The 17306-nt window shown below is 43.9% G+C and overlaps 1 protein-coding gene across 5 annotated transcripts in view; it reads right to left on the bottom strand.

The window, feature by feature from the left end:
- The window catches only part of AP1S2 (adaptor related protein complex 1 subunit sigma 2), a 109044-nt gene that overhangs the window by 28313 nt on the left and 63425 nt on the right, over positions 1-17306 (bottom strand). Inside the window, exon 6 of one of the 5 annotated variants that reach the window (XM_033948572.1) lies at positions 8996-10020. The exons of 3 other annotated variants lie outside the window; for them this stretch is intronic. Coding sequence is in view for 1 of the 2 variants with exons in the window: in XM_033948574.1 (XP_033804465.1) it covers positions 9985-10020 (36 nt within the window). In the remaining variant the exon portion in view is untranslated. Of the gene's footprint in view, positions 1-8995; positions 10021-17306 lie in introns of those variants that run through there. One more of the 5 variants, XM_033948574.1, reaches the window with a different exon arrangement.

The following is a 17306-nucleotide window of genomic DNA, read 5'->3' as shown; positions in this document are numbered from 1 at the left end:
AGCCTCATTTCAGAGATCCTCTCTTAAGTACTATTGAAAGTACCTGGAAGTATGGAAATTAGACATCCCCGAACCTGATTATTGACAGCACCCAGAGGTCGGATGTAATGGACTCCCATCGATGGTAAAAATGATGGAGATGACCTCCGATGGGAAGAGGAGAGGACAGAGGCAGAACCTTGGAGGTAATGCTCTGTTTGAGACAGTCAAAAAGGCTGAGAAGCCTTTGGTGAAGCAGAAGGCTGAGGTTTGTTGCTTCTGCTGTTGCTGCGGTTTCTTGGTAGGTGCTCGAGTGTAATGAGCTGCCCTCGGAGGATAACGCCTCTGATAGAATGGAAGAGGTCAAGAAGGTTTGGAATGAGCTGACTTAGGCTTTGGTCTGACGATGGAAGCAAAAGATTTCTCATGCTCAGACAACATCTCGGTGGTGACCTCTATCGATTCATCAAAGAGGTCATTGCCCTCACAAGGAATACTGGCTAGATGATCCTGAATGTTGGGATCCATATCAATGGTGCGAAGCCAGGAAAGGCGGCGCATCGCTATTGAGAAAGCAGTGACCCTCGAGGAAAGTTCAAAGGCATCATAAGATGACTGAAGAAGGTGTAATTGGAGTTGTGCTAAACTAGCAATGACTTGCTGGAACTCTAAAAGACTGTGTTGACCAAGATATTTAGAAAAGCCAGGGAGGATATCAATAAAATTCTTGAAATAAGTAGTAAAGATAAAATTATAATTTAAAACCCTGGAGGCCATCATCGAATTTTGATAAAGACGACGGCCAAATTTGTCCATGGTCCTGCCCTCTCTGCCAGGAGATACGGTAGCATAAACCCTGGAAGGATGACTCCACTTTAAGGAAGATTCCACAAGAAGAGACTGATGAGATAGTTGAGAGTTCTCAAAGCCCTTGCAATGTACAGTTCTATACCTCGATTCCAACTTGCCTGGAACAGCAGGGATGGCATAAGGAGTATCCAGGTTTTGTTGGAAAGTTTGAGAAAGAAGCCTGTTAAGAGGAAGTTTGAGAGACTCCGCAGGAGGTTGAGGCAAACTCATTTCCTCTAAATACTCCTTAGAGTACTTAGAACCAGAGTCCAATTAAAGATCCAGGTCCTCAGCCATTTGACGGAGGAAGGAGGAAAAGGACAATTGATTTGCAAGAGGATGGCCTCGAGAGGGACTAGATGACCTCGAGGTGCCTTGAGTGAAAAACAAAGGCGAGGCCTCTCTGGTGTATTGATATCCCAGCGAATAAGCAGACTGGGACGAGGCACTGCGAGAAGAGGAGCCCTCAGGTTCTGCTATTGGTGTCCTGGATCGAGGAGTTGGAGGCCTCGAAGAGCTGGAAGGCCTGGACGAGGAAAGCTTCTCTATGGAAGAGGACCTGTGCCTCGATAAGGGCCTCAACCGGCGATGAGAGTGCTGCCTGGAAGCAGGTCTCGTGCGAGGTTGAGGAGACTTCGCTCTATGCCTCAAAACGGGCAATGCCTTATGTGAGGATAAAGGGCTGGAAGCTGTAGATCGAAGCCCCATAGATTCTGTGGTCTGGATCGAGGTATCTCGAAGCACTCCCAAAGACTCGGCTCCTTGTATGGAGTGTGAGGTTTCTAGATGAGACACTCGTAAAGACTGGACTCCTTGCATAGAGTGTGAAGATTCCAGACCAGACACTCGCAAAGACTGGACTCCTTGCATAGTGTGTAGATTCAGCTCGAGGAACAGGCAAGGACTCGACCTCCTGTGAGACTGCTGAGTGCCCAGGCTGGACTGCAGGAAGCAGAGTCGAGGCAGGACTATATTTGGTCAGTAACTGAACAAATTCTCGCTCTAAAATGGTCTGGATGGTAGCCTGCAATTGTGGATCCGAGTCTGAAACTGGACCACTTGCTGAGGCTAAAGGCTCCGAAGATGAAGAGGAAGAACGCTTTGACTTGGAGGAATGATGTTTAGGTAGCTTGAGGACCACCGCTGGAACTGTCTGCTGAGGTATCTGACCTGAGGGAAGCTCAGGAGAAGATTTGGCAGATTTACTCGAGGTCAAGGACATTTCAAACAAGGAAGGTCTGATGAGAGTCGAGGTCAAAGTCGTGGAGGCAGGAGGACACCCCGTAGCAGGCCTGATTGAATCAGATGTCGAGGTCGAGGGTACAGCAGGGGTTTCTATACCAAAAATCTTCTCCCTTGAACTCGACAACTTTTGAGGGCTCGAGGTTGAAGGGTAGCACAGCGAACGCACGACTGGGCAATGATCAGGCCCCAGACACTGAAGACACCAGCAGTGTGGGTCAGTGAGGGAGATCGCATGCTGGCAGTGGCTACACTTCTTGAAGCCCGTGACCGGCTGGGACATAGAAGGAAAGATAGCTGCCGCAAAGTCGAAGCCCGCAGGCTGAGGGCGTGCAAAAGGCCCCGCCCATCACTCGATGAAAAAAATTCAACTTTTTAAAAATAATTTTTTTTACAATGACCGAAAGAAAAGCACAGCAACACGGTAATAATAAAATAGAACACGAGCTGCGGTGAGAGAAGGCATGAAGCGAACTAAGTTCAGTGCAGAGCGTCAAAAATGGACTTCTTGGCTCCGCGGAAAACTGGGAACTGAGGAGACATGTCCTGTGCTGGGCGGGAGGGCACTCGCGCATGCGCAGTGCGGCAGACTCAAAACTTCTGAGTTTATTCAAGCAAGTCTGCTTGCGAGGCTGTCTGCATCCGAGCTCTGTGAATGACGTCACCTACATGTGAGAATAGGCTGCCTGCTTGTCCTGGGATAAATAGTTTTTCAGACTCCCCCGCTCCGATTTTGCCCATAGCCTTACTCACTGTGTTGTGCTCTGAAGGTGCTACAGTCTGCCTCAGCTCAAGGAAGCAGCTGGATCTTGGAGAAGAATCCCTGTCTCAATAAGCCAGTCCTCCAAACTCTGAGATCTTTGGGCTGCCATTTGGACCAAAGTCAGACTGATCCTCAACCCCTGCAAGACTACGCACGTGAAAGGGGGGAGATAAAATCACAGCCAGCACCCTGAAGAGCCCCACTGAACCACTTGGGGATGCCTAACAGCCTGTGCTCAAGCTCTTGCAATTCAGTCGATGAGCTAAACCACTAGGGCAACGGACCCTTAGCTCCACAAAGTTCTCTGCATGCTGGCCAAACAGGTCCACAAGGGATTAACCTGCCAGCTGCAGACCCAAGTCTGGGGAGAGCTGGTGCACAGATAGCTACAAAAACTGTAAAACATTTTTTAAATAATAAAGAAATATACAGAGCAGATCAGAAAGACACCTTCTGGCTCGTGTGCCGAAGGAAAAACTGAAGAGGGCAGCAGAGCCCTCTGGAGGAGGCGTAAGAGTTGAAAACCTGGAATGGATTCCTTCTGCACTGCTCATGGGGAGAATATTCTACTGTCCAGAATGACCCACCTATTGCACTAGAAAGGGTATTTTAAGAAAAAGCTCTTAATTACTTCAGGAACTGAGCACAATCTCGCTCTACAAAAAATGAATCTTCAATTCTGTAAAATTATTTAGAATAAGTAAGCATTATTTATCTGGCTACATTTTTTTGTCAATCACGTCCCTTGTTAGAACAATTGTCTACACAGCAAAGAGCTGGCTGGTTCTCTTTTCAAATATATAAATTGACTTGGACTGAAGAGTTAATTCTGTCTTACTCCACAAAACAATAGCAGTATTATCATTCTTACTTGAGACTGAAGCATGAAGAGAGGACTTCTCTAATTTCATAGTTAGATTGCTTACAGTGCTTTCACATAATGTTCAAATTTCTTAGATCATACATAGAATTCTCTCTTTGGTACAGATGTATATATATATATATATATATATATATATGCCCCTACTAAAAGTAGATAAATTTAAACTGGGTAGACTGGATAAGTCATTTTGGTCTATCTGGTATTACTTTTAATTAGGGAGATGCAAGTCAAAAATCAGTAAGTATACCAGAAGAGACTGTAAAATAGGAAAAATGATTTACTATTAAGTTGAATAATCATGCAAGCATTATTTAGGTTTCCAGTGTACGCAAGCCAGCACCTGTGCAAGCACTTTCTAGAGAAGGCTGCTCATCACTTGACTCAAGTCATCAGACAACTCCTACCAATGCCCCAGTACTCGAACAACCTGGAATCTGAACAAAAATTTTGAGCAAATTTTGCCCCGGAATCCTAACACCCTGCACGTTGTGTGTGTTTGTGTGTATGTTTCCCCAGCGTTCAGGTCACCCATACGTCGTAATAGAAGACCCAAAAAGGAGCAGAAAAACTTCCTGGGACAAAAAGAGGTAAGCAGGAGATGAGCAACTGTTACATTACTCAAATTAGTAGGTTTTAGGAGTACCTAAGTCTTGATTTATCAAGTAAAACAATTGAGTTATAAAGACAAGTGACATTTACAGATAATGATTATCAGTTTTTCCACTTACAATAATGCTAAAATGGGGCAGTTTTTGGTTTTAAACAGTTTTCCATATTTGGTTCAGGACTTTTACCACTTCTTCATTTTTATTTATTTAAAAATTTATATACTGCATAAAACTATGCGGTTAACATATTGGTTACTGATCGCCCTTTAGTTGCATGGATATGAACAAACAATAGACAAACATCATATCAATAAAACATTCAGCAATAGATAAAGACAATTGCAACCTCTAAGCACACTCTGCCCTGTTAAAATTCAAGTTTGTGCAGCCCAGGAACGGATTAATCAAGTTTCTATGTATTATATTGAATGGGAAAAATTGTCTTGGAACTTGAACGATTTGGAACTCGAACAGGGTTCTGGAATGGATTAAGTTCAGATTCCAAGGTATCACTGTATTTTGTAACATCACATGCAATCAAGTATCTGGTCGTTAAGCAGGACTTCACCATGTGGATGGCATATGAAGTGGGTAGTCATATTATAACGTCAACATTGCACTGTACTATCACAACATATTCAGATTTTAATATTTCCAATAACAAAAAAGGTATTTGTACTATAAATAAACCAGTATTTAATGTATTTGAATTTTAGTTATCCATATAAAATGAATACATATTTGCTATGTAGGGGTCATTCTATAAATTGGCACTTTGACGTGTATAAGTGGTGCATACCTCTGAGGCACTAACAAGGTACAGAAGATGGTGAAGTGAGATAAACTGGAAACATCCACAACAGCAAACCACCCCACTTCAGAGGGTCTGATAGCGGAAGGAGGACTAAAGGGTCTCCAAACCAACTTGATTCAACACTGGTTGTATACTTCCAAAACTCAATGGATAATGATGTCAATCTTTGACCCTTATTATTGCCTCCTCCTTAATGTATTGTTTTTCACTTACTGTTACTTGTGATTCTACACATTAAAAGATAAGTGAAAACACTTTCTGTTGTAATGTTTTATTTGAAATGGTTTACATAACTAGGAAGCAACAGTAAGTGAAAAACAATACATTAACGAGGAGGCGATAATAAGGGTCAAAGATTGACATTATCCATTGAGTTTTGGAAGTATACAACCAGTGTTGAATCAAGTTGGTTTGGAGACCCTTTAGTCCTCCTTCCAATATCAGACCCTCTGAAGTGGGGTGGTTTGCCATTGTGGAAGCATACATCTGAGGCACTATCAAATTGACAGACAGCTATATGCACTAGGCAGTATTCTATAAGGTAGTGCCTAAGTGCCATAATGACTAACTACAAAGGGACATAGACATGGGCACACCATAGGAATATCTCGCAGGCATTTATAGACTATGAGCGCCATTGGAGTGCTAACATGCGCTTGCCACTGATGTGCTGTAAGCAAACATACCTACACGAGCACATCAATGCAGACCTTACACTTATATTCTAAAATAGAATCTTGGCACCAAGATGCAGTTATAGAATTTATGCTAAGCACACAGCATTGGGGGTACCTAGACTGAGGCTTGTAGTAAATACTACGGGGCTGATTCTGTATGGGACGCCAGTCTCAGTGGCTGCCTAAGAAGCGGTTGAGAATCCTATACAGGTGTCCTAAACAGAATCACATCTGCCCTGACAGGTGTCTAACCCCCTGATTCTCTAACCCAGTGTTCTTCAACCACCAGTCCATGGACCTGTGCCGGTCCACAGAAATTTCCTGCCGGTCCACAGGGATGGCTTGTGCATCAGGCCCAAAACAGTGTTCTTCAACTGCCGGTCCACAGTACGATTGATGCGGTGTTATCTTCGAGCCAGCTCCCTCTTCCTCACTGATTCAGTGCACAAAGCCACGGGCAGTGGCTCCTACGCGCATCCTGCACCTGAACCGGATGCCTTCTCTCTGATGTTGTAACGTCAGAGGGAAGGTTTCCAGATGAGGCACGGGACGCGCAAGGAGCTGCTGCCCACAGCTTTGTGCACTGCATCAGTGAGGAACAGGGAGCTGGCCTGAAGATAATACCGGGGGTGGCATAAAATGGCCAGGCAGGCCAGAAGGTAAGGCATAGCATGGAGGGAGGGAGACAACAAAGGTAGGGGGGGAATGATTTTATTTTTGAATTTAGTGATTGAATTATGTCATGTTTGAGAATTTACATCTGCTGTCAGTATGCTTTGTGTAGTTTAATTTTATGGTTAACCATTATGTTGTTAATAAGATTATATTGTGTGTATCTATGAAAAATGAATGGAAAATATAGTGTTTCAATTAGTACTATTATGGGGGCGGGGTTTGAGGTGGAGATTGGGTAGAGATGGGCAGGGTCTGACCCACAACTTAGCCCAGTGTTCTTCAACTGCTGGTCCACAGACCGATGCCGGTCCACAAAATAATTATTTTATTTCTGCCAGTCCATAGGTGTATAAAGGTTGAAGAACACTGCTCTAACCAGTGCCCATATCACCAGTATCAGTTAGAGAATCGCGCCTTAGCCTGATCAAAAAGATAGGCGACTCAGCCACCTATCTTTGCCAAAGGATCCCTTGCCATCAGCTGATCACAGCTCATACCCTCCTGCCACCGACCCTCCCCAACACTGACACTCATCGAATCAATTACCTGACACCCCCGTATCTTTCTGAAATAAGGTCAGCTGGAGGGATGCCTACTTCCTCCCTCTGGCAGGCCTGCCTCTTCCAAAATAGCGGCCTTCCCATTCTCAGTGCATCCTGGAATTCACCGGGGAGGGGGACTAAAGCCCTGATTGGGGAGTTCGGGAGGGCTGGTGGCAGGAGAGAGTGGGCATCCCTCCTACCATTCTTTGCTTGGGGGGGAAGTGTCGGCGCTTTGGGGGGATTCAGCGGCAGGAGAAAATGGGCATCCCTCCTGCCGATGCATGATAGGGGTGTCAGCACTTCAGGATGCAGGGTCAGTGGCAGGAGGGAGTGGGCATTCCTCCTGCTGATTTCGAGGATGGGTGTCGGGGGGAGGGGGGGGGAACCTCTGCTGAAGCCAGCTCAGTTGATCGCAGCAGGGGGTATTTTCCTCCCAATCAGCTGAGCCAGCAGGACTCTCCGAAGCTGCGTTTTCAGGGAGTCCTGCCAGCTTAACTGATTGGGGATTCCTTTGCCTGGATCAGCTCAGCCGGCAGCATCTAGTTTTAAAGGTTTGAAATGTAGGCCAGCATTTTGCAAGTCTACATTTCAGGCATTTGTTGCTGCTCTAGGGTGATGACTCTTGCCGCTTAAACTCGACCAAGGCCACTTCCGAGAGAAACCACATCCAGCCTTTGGTAAGCTTAGGTGTCCCTATGCAATTCCCAAGACCTGCGACAAACACCTACAGTGTAGGTGTTCTGCCTTGGGGAGCTTTTTTCTAAAAATGTGCATCCTGATTTGCTGCCAGATGGCAGTGGGACTTCCATTTGTGGAATCAGCCCCTAAGGCTACATTATTCATAGGAACATACCAACAAAAGCTGGCATTATTTTTCATTGTAAGATCATGATGCTCCTGGGCACTTCCTAAAAGTGGAAAAGAGGCATTAAATTCTCCCTCCCCCTCTAAGGAAGGTTCTGTCACAAAATGCAAACCCCCCCCAGCAGCAGTAACACGACTACTGGTAACAGTTGCCACATATCACCATTTTGAACCCAGCACCAACAAAGGCTGTTGCAATTTGGACTTGCTCCTGACCCTATTTGATCCAGAAATATTTCAAATTAGGTTGGGGGGAGAACTCAATGCCTCTTTGGCTAGCCCCTTTTAAAAGGGTTCAGGAGCATCAGGTTGCAACTGTATGGCCCAATGGTCTAGCAATGCAGCTTGCAAAGTTAATCTCAAGCAGTATTATACATATACCACAGGAGTGACTTAACTTGCAGGTTAGTCACTCTCATGGTAGCTTTCAAAATGTGTGACAGAAACTCAGCTTTTATCTAACCTTAGTAACTATCCCCTTACTGTTCCAAATGAAGAAGCCCTGTGTTTATCAGGAGTAGATATTACAGATTATGTTGCAGTTTTCAAAAATACTGCAGAAGCTGTGTTTACAAGAGAGTTTTGAAAATTTTCACTTTCATACAGAAAGGTGAAATGGATACAGGGGCATTGAGTAACTCCTCATTAAGATTTATTAAAGCAAAACTCAAACTAATTTCCTATCTGACAAGATATCAACAGCTGTAGAAATACTGTCTACAATCATAGCCTTTTCCCTCGCCACTTATCCCTCAGAATTCCTACGTCATTTATGACACTCACCAGTGGAAACATTTGACTGTAGTGCAGAGAATTACATCTTAGCTCACACTGGTCCCTCTCCCAACAAACCAACCCCACCAGGAACAAAGAAAACTGGATAAAACCCCTCAATATACAGTATACATAGAAAATAAAATTTCACTCACTGAAATGTCTTCATTTACCGTATATACTCAAATATAAGTTGAGACCCCCCATTTTCCCCCCCAAAAGGAGGAAAAATGGTTGACTCGAATATAAGTAGGGCAGCTTAATATTCAAGTGCACTGCCCTCTCCCTGCCAGGTACTGCACCCAGCCCCCTTCCCTTCCTCCCCATCCCTGTCAGACTCTGCACCTAACCCCCCTTCCTCTCAGGCTCTGCACCCTACCCTGTCCTCCTACCTCTTCTGTCGATCCCTGGTGGCCCAGATGTGTAGTGGACAGGAGCGAGCTTTCAGCACTCCTGCCCCGCTGCTAACCTGGTGAGTGGTGGTTGCTGTGAGATCCAGTTTCCTCTGCCGCTGAGCGGCAATGAGCATGCTTTGGCACGCCTGTTCGGCGCTGAGCAGCTTCTTGACTGGCTCCCGCAGAAAACTCGCTCCGACCCACTGCACCTCTGGACCACCAGAGATCGGCAGAGGAAGGAGGACAGGGCATGGAGGGAAGATAGGGTGCAAAGCCTGGCGGCAGCCTGCAATAATTCTGGAAGGAGGGCGCAGGCCCAAATATAAACCAGAACCCCAATTTTGGGCCCAAAAATCCCGGTTTATATTTGAATATATACGGTATACTCACTGATCGTCACAAATTGTAACCAATAGCTAAGCATAACCCTTGAAAACAAACTTTAGTAGTATCAACTGATGAATTCTCATGTTACATATAAATTTTGAAATGGCATGAGCAAAATTATCTGATCACATACAAACTTGTGTAAATATACATTTGTAAATACTGTTTTACATTAACAAAACCCAAGAATTACTGCTATAATTTTGTTCCAAGGCAACTGATACAAAGTTTCAATAAATTATTATGTCTTCACTTAAGTATAGATTTAAATTAGTTAACTAGGAAAGAACAGGTTGAACAAAACTACATATGATGCAAACAAGAACACACTAAACCAAATAGAAGATATTACTAAAATGACTCCCCCCCCCCAGACCACACTAAGCACAGAAGATCAGTGAAGACAATGGCTGTGGCAGATTCTATTCTGCCCAAGATAGCGGTTTTCAGCAAGTCCAGGACCATGCTCTGCCATGAGTAAATCAGGTCTCTATCGCCTCTCAAAATCTGCATGCATCATGTGTACAGTCATCTAGTACACGGGGACATTAAAGTATTCATGACGTTGCTAAAAAAGAAATGTATAATGTCTTAATCTAAAAAACAACATCATCTTCACAGTAATTATCCACTAACAAGCCTTTTCACTAGAATATTTTATGACTATAACAGTGTGATCCATCCAGTGTGCCCAACAATATTTGTTTTCCTTTGATATTTCTGCCTGGCACTGTCATTAGGTTCCAGCTACTGGAGTTGCTGTCGACCTCCTTATAGCAGTCAAATTACAGGCAGAGGAAATTCTAATTTTTGGCAGGGGGCCAATGGTTTCCTCCTATTTCTCTGGGTTTCTTGCACATTCCCAACTAGCTCCCTACTGGAGCTATAGCAAAATAACTGGTTTTGCTGTTATTTTTACCCACCTCTTTTAGGGGCCCTTTTATTAAACTGTGCTAGGTACCAACACATGTCGAACAGTAAAAATAGCCTAATGAAATGCAGGATGTGTTGAAGTGTTTCATATTAATTTTGTCGATTTTGTCATGCACAAATTTTCCTTAATTTTTTTAGGGGGCCATGTCAGAAATGGAGAGGGTGTTCCTGCACAAGCCAGTTTATTTATTTATTCAATTTTCTATACCATTACGGTTTACATTAATTTATTCAGGTACTCAAGCATTTTTCCCTGTCTGTCCTGATGGGCTCACAATCTATCTAATACATCTGGGGCAATGGGGGGATTAAGTGACTTGCCCAGGGTCACAAGGAGCAGCGTGGGTTTGAACCCACAACCTCAGGGTGCTGAGGCTGTAGCTTTAACCACTGTGCCACACACTCCCCATGATGCATCTACATTAATATGGGAGGCTCTTACTGTAAGTGCTCCGGCAGTAATTTTTTTTGAAAGAGGATACACAGTAAAAGCTAACATTGGCGCATAGCCATATATTGCAAAGAATAAATGTCACTGGCACAGAAAAAATGGATTATGCGCATGGCAAAAACCTACAAAAGGGCATGCTAAGGTTATTTCTTTACTGCAGCTTAGTAAAAGGGCCCTTAAATGTATGCCATGCCAGCAATACCATTCTAGCTGGAAGATACAGACTGATCCCCTCTGTGGTGTTGCTATGCTGTAACTAGGAATTGCATTCCCAGGAAGCAGGAACTGTGTCTGGGCCAAGATCCTGTTTCTTATAGAGCAGCACTCACTACTGTGCCAGACCTTCTTTTGTAGTTTATTGTAAATACAAAATCATAGTGGTTCTAAAAACTGCAGCTGTACAGTGAACCTGAAACACAGCTGTATATGGCATAGAGAATGAAAAAAATCTTTAGCAATGTACTTTTGGAAAGATTCACATTATTTAGTTCCAGATATCAACATAGATTTTAAGGAACAATTGCTTTTAGACCAATGCTTCTCAACCATCTCTAAAAGGCAAATCTAACTAGTCAGGTTTTTAGGATTATTGCAATGAATATGCATATATCAAATCTGTAGCATGCAACTCATATATGTGCACTCACTACAAGCCCAATTGGTGAGGTCTCTCTCCACAACAAATACTGAGAAGCACCAATATTCCATCAAACAAAAACAGGAAAAACAATGTAGGTATCACATTTTTATCTGTTGTGCTTTAGAAACAATTTCACCTTTTTTAAATTAAAAAACCCCCCATCTTAGAACACAAATGCAATCTACATGAGCAAAAATGACCAGACTCACGTGGCAAAAATTTAAATCAATATTTTAAAATGGATTGCACAAATTAGCATATTACTTCTGCTGCTAGGGAAAAGGAGCCACTTAGACATACTGCATCAGTCAACAGTACTCAACTCTACAACAAAGGTTTAGTGTCTTATATTTTCACCTAGCTTTTTTTTCTACTCCTTTGTACTTAGCAGCTCCAGTGGAACTATTCACAATCACCTAGATATTTAACTCATTTTATTTACTCTTTCCACACATCAAAATACACTTAGGACCAGATTCTCAAAACTAACGCGGTCGCTAAACTGGTTTTCAACGGTTTAGCCTGCACGCATTTTAGCAGTGGATTATCAAAACGGCTTATCTGTCTTTAGCAAGCTCTCTAGCAGTCTCCAACACTGCCATGCAAATGGGCTCTTCAACATTAAAATGGGCACTCCGGTGGATTCTATAAAATTGCAGAGCCATTTTCTAAGAGCGGCGTTGGCATTTGGTGACAAAAATCAGCAACTAGTCCAGGGGTGTTGGTACAGTGACAGCACAGTTTAACCCCAGCAGCGGGAGAGATGCCCACTCTCTACCACTGCCATACAAACACCCCCCCCCCCCGCAGCAGGAGAGATGCCCACTCTCTCCTGCTGCCACATAACACTCCCCCTGCCTCCGACCCCTCTCCCCTGTACCTTGAATTAGATGGCTGAGCAATGCTTACTCCTTCCGGCCAGCTGGCTCACCTCTTCAAAATGGGCCTTCCCCTTCCCGGTGCATCCTGGGATTCACTGGGGAGGGGCCTGAGGCTCTGATTGGCCCAGATGCTCTATAAGAGCGGCCTTAGGCGTCCAGGCCAATCAGAGTCTTAGGCCCCTTCCCCTCCATGGTGCACCGTGGAGGGGCCTTAAACAACCTGGGGGAAGGCCCATTATGAAGAGGTGGACCACTTGGCTGGAGGGAGTAGGCATCCCTCCAGTTAGCCATTTAATTAAAGGTACGGGGGGGGGGAGTGTTATGTGCAGCGGGAGAGAATGGGCAGGAATGAATCAGCCCAAACAGTTCTGCGGTTTTTAATCGAAATATCCTCAGACATTGTAGCAGGCACACCTATTTCTGGCGATCTGTCTTCCCATCCCTAATAACTTACACTGACTGATTACTTATTCTGGGAAGCCTCTGGTTCCTCGGGCGTGGGAAAGACAGTTTAGCTCTGATGGATCCTAATATTTTTCCCTCCCTATGCTGAAACGGATCTGTCAGAGCTAAATTGTCACCGAGGTCTGTCAGAGCCAGAAATTAACTACAAGTGGCATGAACCTCAAATTTTTAAGGACGTGCGGGTTTAGATCTGCAAGGTCCGTCAGCTCCGTACGGTCCACGTTTTATCCCTTCCCCATTGCGACTTCCATTTTGTCCCAATAGTCAACTACCTTTCCTATTTAGTATTGGACACCGATTTTCTCTTTTCTATCAACAAAAACTTATTGTCCTGCTTCACCGCTAGACCACCAGGCTTTCAAAAGTAAGTTGTGGAAGAGTCTGGGAGGCGGCCCTACAGTTATTCACAAATTTTTGTTATTCACGGGCTGGCTTTGTCCCTAACCCCTGCAAATATTAAGGGGGAAGTGTAATGAAAACATAAGTCTATAAATGAACTTTCTGCATTTCTTTTAATATTGTAACTCAGTTAAAAATTCAATAATGTATGTACGTAGTCTGATGAAAGTTAGCTGGGTTTTGCACATTGACTTAAGTATTTGTGCAAGGATTATTCCTTGTTTTCTCTTACTGCATATTGCCCAATCATATCTATAGATGTTAAAATGCAGAAAACTGGTAATTTGACTAGTTAATTATGACATTATTCCAATATAGCAAAACAGAGGCATTTCAACCTAAGATCCAAGTTCTGGGTCTGAGCTGTGAGCTAACAGCCTCATACCTTTGGGCTAAGATGAGAATTTGTACAACATGAGGATTATTACTATTTGCAAACAGCTTACCAGCCTCTAGTGAAAGGCAGTATGCAAAATCCTTTGTAAATACAAATAAAATAACTACAATGAGTTATCAATTCACTGCAGAGCACAGCAAAAGTACTTATATTTACATTTTTGAGTTTGTAAGATCTTTAAAGTTTTGAGTTTGAAATTATATCAAATCTTTCCTTTTATATACCACATCAGCCCCATTTATCTTGACGCAGTTTACAGTAAGACTAGGGTTAACCAATCAAATAATCAAATTGGATTTTAAACAGGTGAGTTTTAAACTGTTTACAAAGTATTAAATAAGACTCGCATTTTCTTAACTGTAATGGTAAACTGTTCCACAAAGCAGTAAAGATAAAAGGAATGGAATGCGTAACCAAACCCTTGGAATGAACACCCTTAATTAATGGTAACACTAATGAAACTAACGATGCAAATCTTCGACATCTTTGTCCTGATGCATAAAATGTCAGGAGGTGCAATTTGATTATCTACTTGCCCATGTATTAGTTTATAAACTGTACAAGCAAACTTAAACTTCACCCTAGATTCAACTGGCAACCAGTGTAATGTTTTCAGCAAAGGAGTAGTAACATGTTCAAATGTATTTTTATATCAATCTAATAGAGCTCTGTGTTTTGAAGCAGCTGTAATCTTTTTATATCAGCTTTCCTAATTCCATAGTAAACTGCATTACAATAGTCCAATTGAGCCAGTATAATCGAGTGAACAAGAACAGCAAAATGACTTTGATAAAGTGAGTGTACCAATTTTAATCTCCTTAAACTAATAAGTGTCTTCCTAATCAGGTTGCTGATCTGTTTAAAAGATAACCTTGAATCTATGATTTCAAGCACAAAAGGCCTGCTACCTGAACTTTAAAGAGGCCATCACTAAACCCTTATCTCAATCTGCCTGAAGAAAGGCCAGGACCACCAAAATGGGAGTCCGCTCAGGCTCTACCCAGTCCTTAGCACGCCACTGTTGGAAAGCCTTCCATGTTTTTGCATAAGAAGTCATTGTTGAGGGTTTCTTGGACTTCAAAATCATCAAGATGACAACATCTGAATAACCATACCTCATCAAGGCTGAACGTTCAAGAGCCATGCCGTAAAACCAAAACGCTGTGAGTTCTCCATGGTCACCGGACCCCGACTGAGAAGGTTGTGATAAAGAGGGAGTTTGAGCTTCCTGTCCCGCTGAAGACAAAACAAGATCTGCATACCACGGGCAACAAGGCCAGTAAGGAGCAACTAGACTTATAAGGCCAGGATGCATCATTATCTGGCAGATGATCCGACCAACCAGAGGCCACAGAGGGAACACAAAGGAGCTCTTGAGCCTGCCAAGGCTAAACCAAGGCATCCAGCCCTAAGCACCTGACCTTTGAGTTCTCTGCTAAAGCCATCAAGCCCATCTGGGGCTAACCACAGCACTGTAAGATCAGACAAAATGCTTTCGCAAGAGAGACCATTCTCCAGGGTTCAGGACCTGTTGGCTGAGGAAGTCTGCCTGTACGTAGTCGACACTGACCACGTGCGCCGCCAAGACAGAAGATGTAACTTGCCCAACAAAACAGCATGCGAGCTTCCTGGCACAAGGGAGTGCTCTTGTGCCTCCTTAACAATTTATATATGCCACGGAGTTGTCTGAGAAAACTCGCACAGCTTTTCCTTCCAGAGTGGGTTGGACAGTAGAGGTCTGTACGGGAATGGGGATTGCGGGAATCCCCCAGTCTACAGGACTCCCACGGGGATGGAACCGGGGTTCTTGAGGCCTGGAAAGAGAATTAGTAGAAGATAAACAAAAGCAGAAACTGGGACCAAGATGATGGAAAAACAAAATATCCCACCAACTACAGCAAGGGAGATGTTCATTTTGAGGGGGGCTAAGCTCAAAGTGGGGGACCCAGCCCCCTCTCATGGTTATGCCATCAATTGTGTTTAGTACAAAATGAAGTACTTGCTGAGCTTGTTTTTGGGATTTCCAGTTCAGTTTTGGCACATTTTTCTTATGCAACCATTGTCCTGAAAAGTGCCTCTCAATTCTGCTTTAAATGATTTTGATGCTGTATTATTTGATTCTTTACTCATTGCTGCATTAAAAACCATTTGTGGATCTCACAAGTTACTTATGCCAGATGGTGGAACCAGATTTGTTTGCTCTACAGATATGAGCTTTACATTGCCAAAAAATCCAACTCTTATTTCTTTTAACAAGAAATGGTCAATCCTACAGTCATATGACCTAATGTCTATTCTAATTTGTTCCGGTGATGTATGCATCTCTTATTTCTGTTCACTGTTATTTGTTTATATTGTATTTTATTGTTGGTTTAAATAAACTAAAACTTAAAAAAAAAAAAAAAAAAAATCAAAACTGTCAGAAGTAATTGCTGCTTTTTATGGAGGACAGGTAACTTTTATGGGGGGATGGACTGAGACAGAGGAGATTCCTTGCAGGGATGGGTGGGGACGGAAGGGATTCCTCATGGGGACGGGCAGGGACAGAGGGGATTCCTCGAGGGAAGGGCAGGGACAGAGGGGATTCTGGCGGGGACAGAGGGGATTCTGGCAGGGACAGGCGGGATTTCTGTCCCCACACAACTCTATTGGAGAGTGAGTAACGCCAGTCAAATTACCCGAAGCTCCTCTGATGAGGAGTCCACTGCTCCTGAATAGAGCAGTTCCCGCAGTGAGCACCCCAACCCAACATACTGGCATCCATCATAAGAGTTGTCCACTATGAAATCCGAAGAAGTTTGCCCTGGTGGACAGCTTCTCCCTGAAACCACCAGTGCAGACTGCTGCGCGCTGGTTCTTTCCCAGCAAGCAGCTTCTGAAGGGAATGATGTTGTGGAAACCAATGAGATAGGAAGGACTCCTGAAGAGAGCGCATGTGTGCTCCAGCCCAGGGGACTGCCTCCAAGAAGGCTGCCATGGACCCCAGCACATGCAGTTAATGCCAGGCTGTGGGAGCTAGAAGTTCCAGATCTCTGATCTGCTGCTGAAGTTTGTCTGCATGGTTCGGGAAGAAACACACGCCCCTGCAGGGTGTTGAAGAGAAGGCCCAGATATTCTAAGGTCTGTGACAGCGTCAACAATTCAACCCAAGCCCTGTAGTGTAGATACCGTCTCCACCGCATTTTCTGACTCCTGTCGAGACAGATCCCAGATCAACCAGTTGTCCAAGCAAGGATGGACCAGGACACCCTGCCTGTGGGGAAAAGCTTCACTGCGATGCATCCTGCCACATTAGTGATTTCACTTCCTCCCTTTAACCATTTGCATTTATTTCCTTTATCCAATAAATAGCGGATGTAAGGCTTCATTTCTCTTCTTCTACGCAGTGTGGTGGCAACCAAATCCTGATATATCTCAATGGGAAAGGTGTCCCAGCAAAAATCACTTGCACTACTTGCTTTAGCCAAGATTTCAATGGGACCGGACGGGATCCATCCCAGGATATTGAGGGAGCTCCGAGAGGTTCTGGCAGGTCCTCAAAGGTTTGTTCAATAGATCTTTAGAGACGGGAGAGGTTCTGTGGAACTGGAGAAGAGCGGATGTGGTCCCTCTTCACAAAAGTGGTTACAGATTCAATGCTGAGAAAATGGTAGGATGTTAGAGTCTCTTATAATAGGGAAAGGTTAGG

This window comes from Geotrypetes seraphini, chromosome 6, assembly GCF_902459505.1.
Source record: "Geotrypetes seraphini chromosome 6, aGeoSer1.1, whole genome shotgun sequence".
NCBI classification, from domain to species: Eukaryota; Metazoa; Chordata; class Amphibia; order Gymnophiona; family Dermophiidae; genus Geotrypetes; species Geotrypetes seraphini.
Note: the sequence above shows the minus strand (reverse complement) of the source record. Positions and strands in the feature narration are given on the sequence as shown.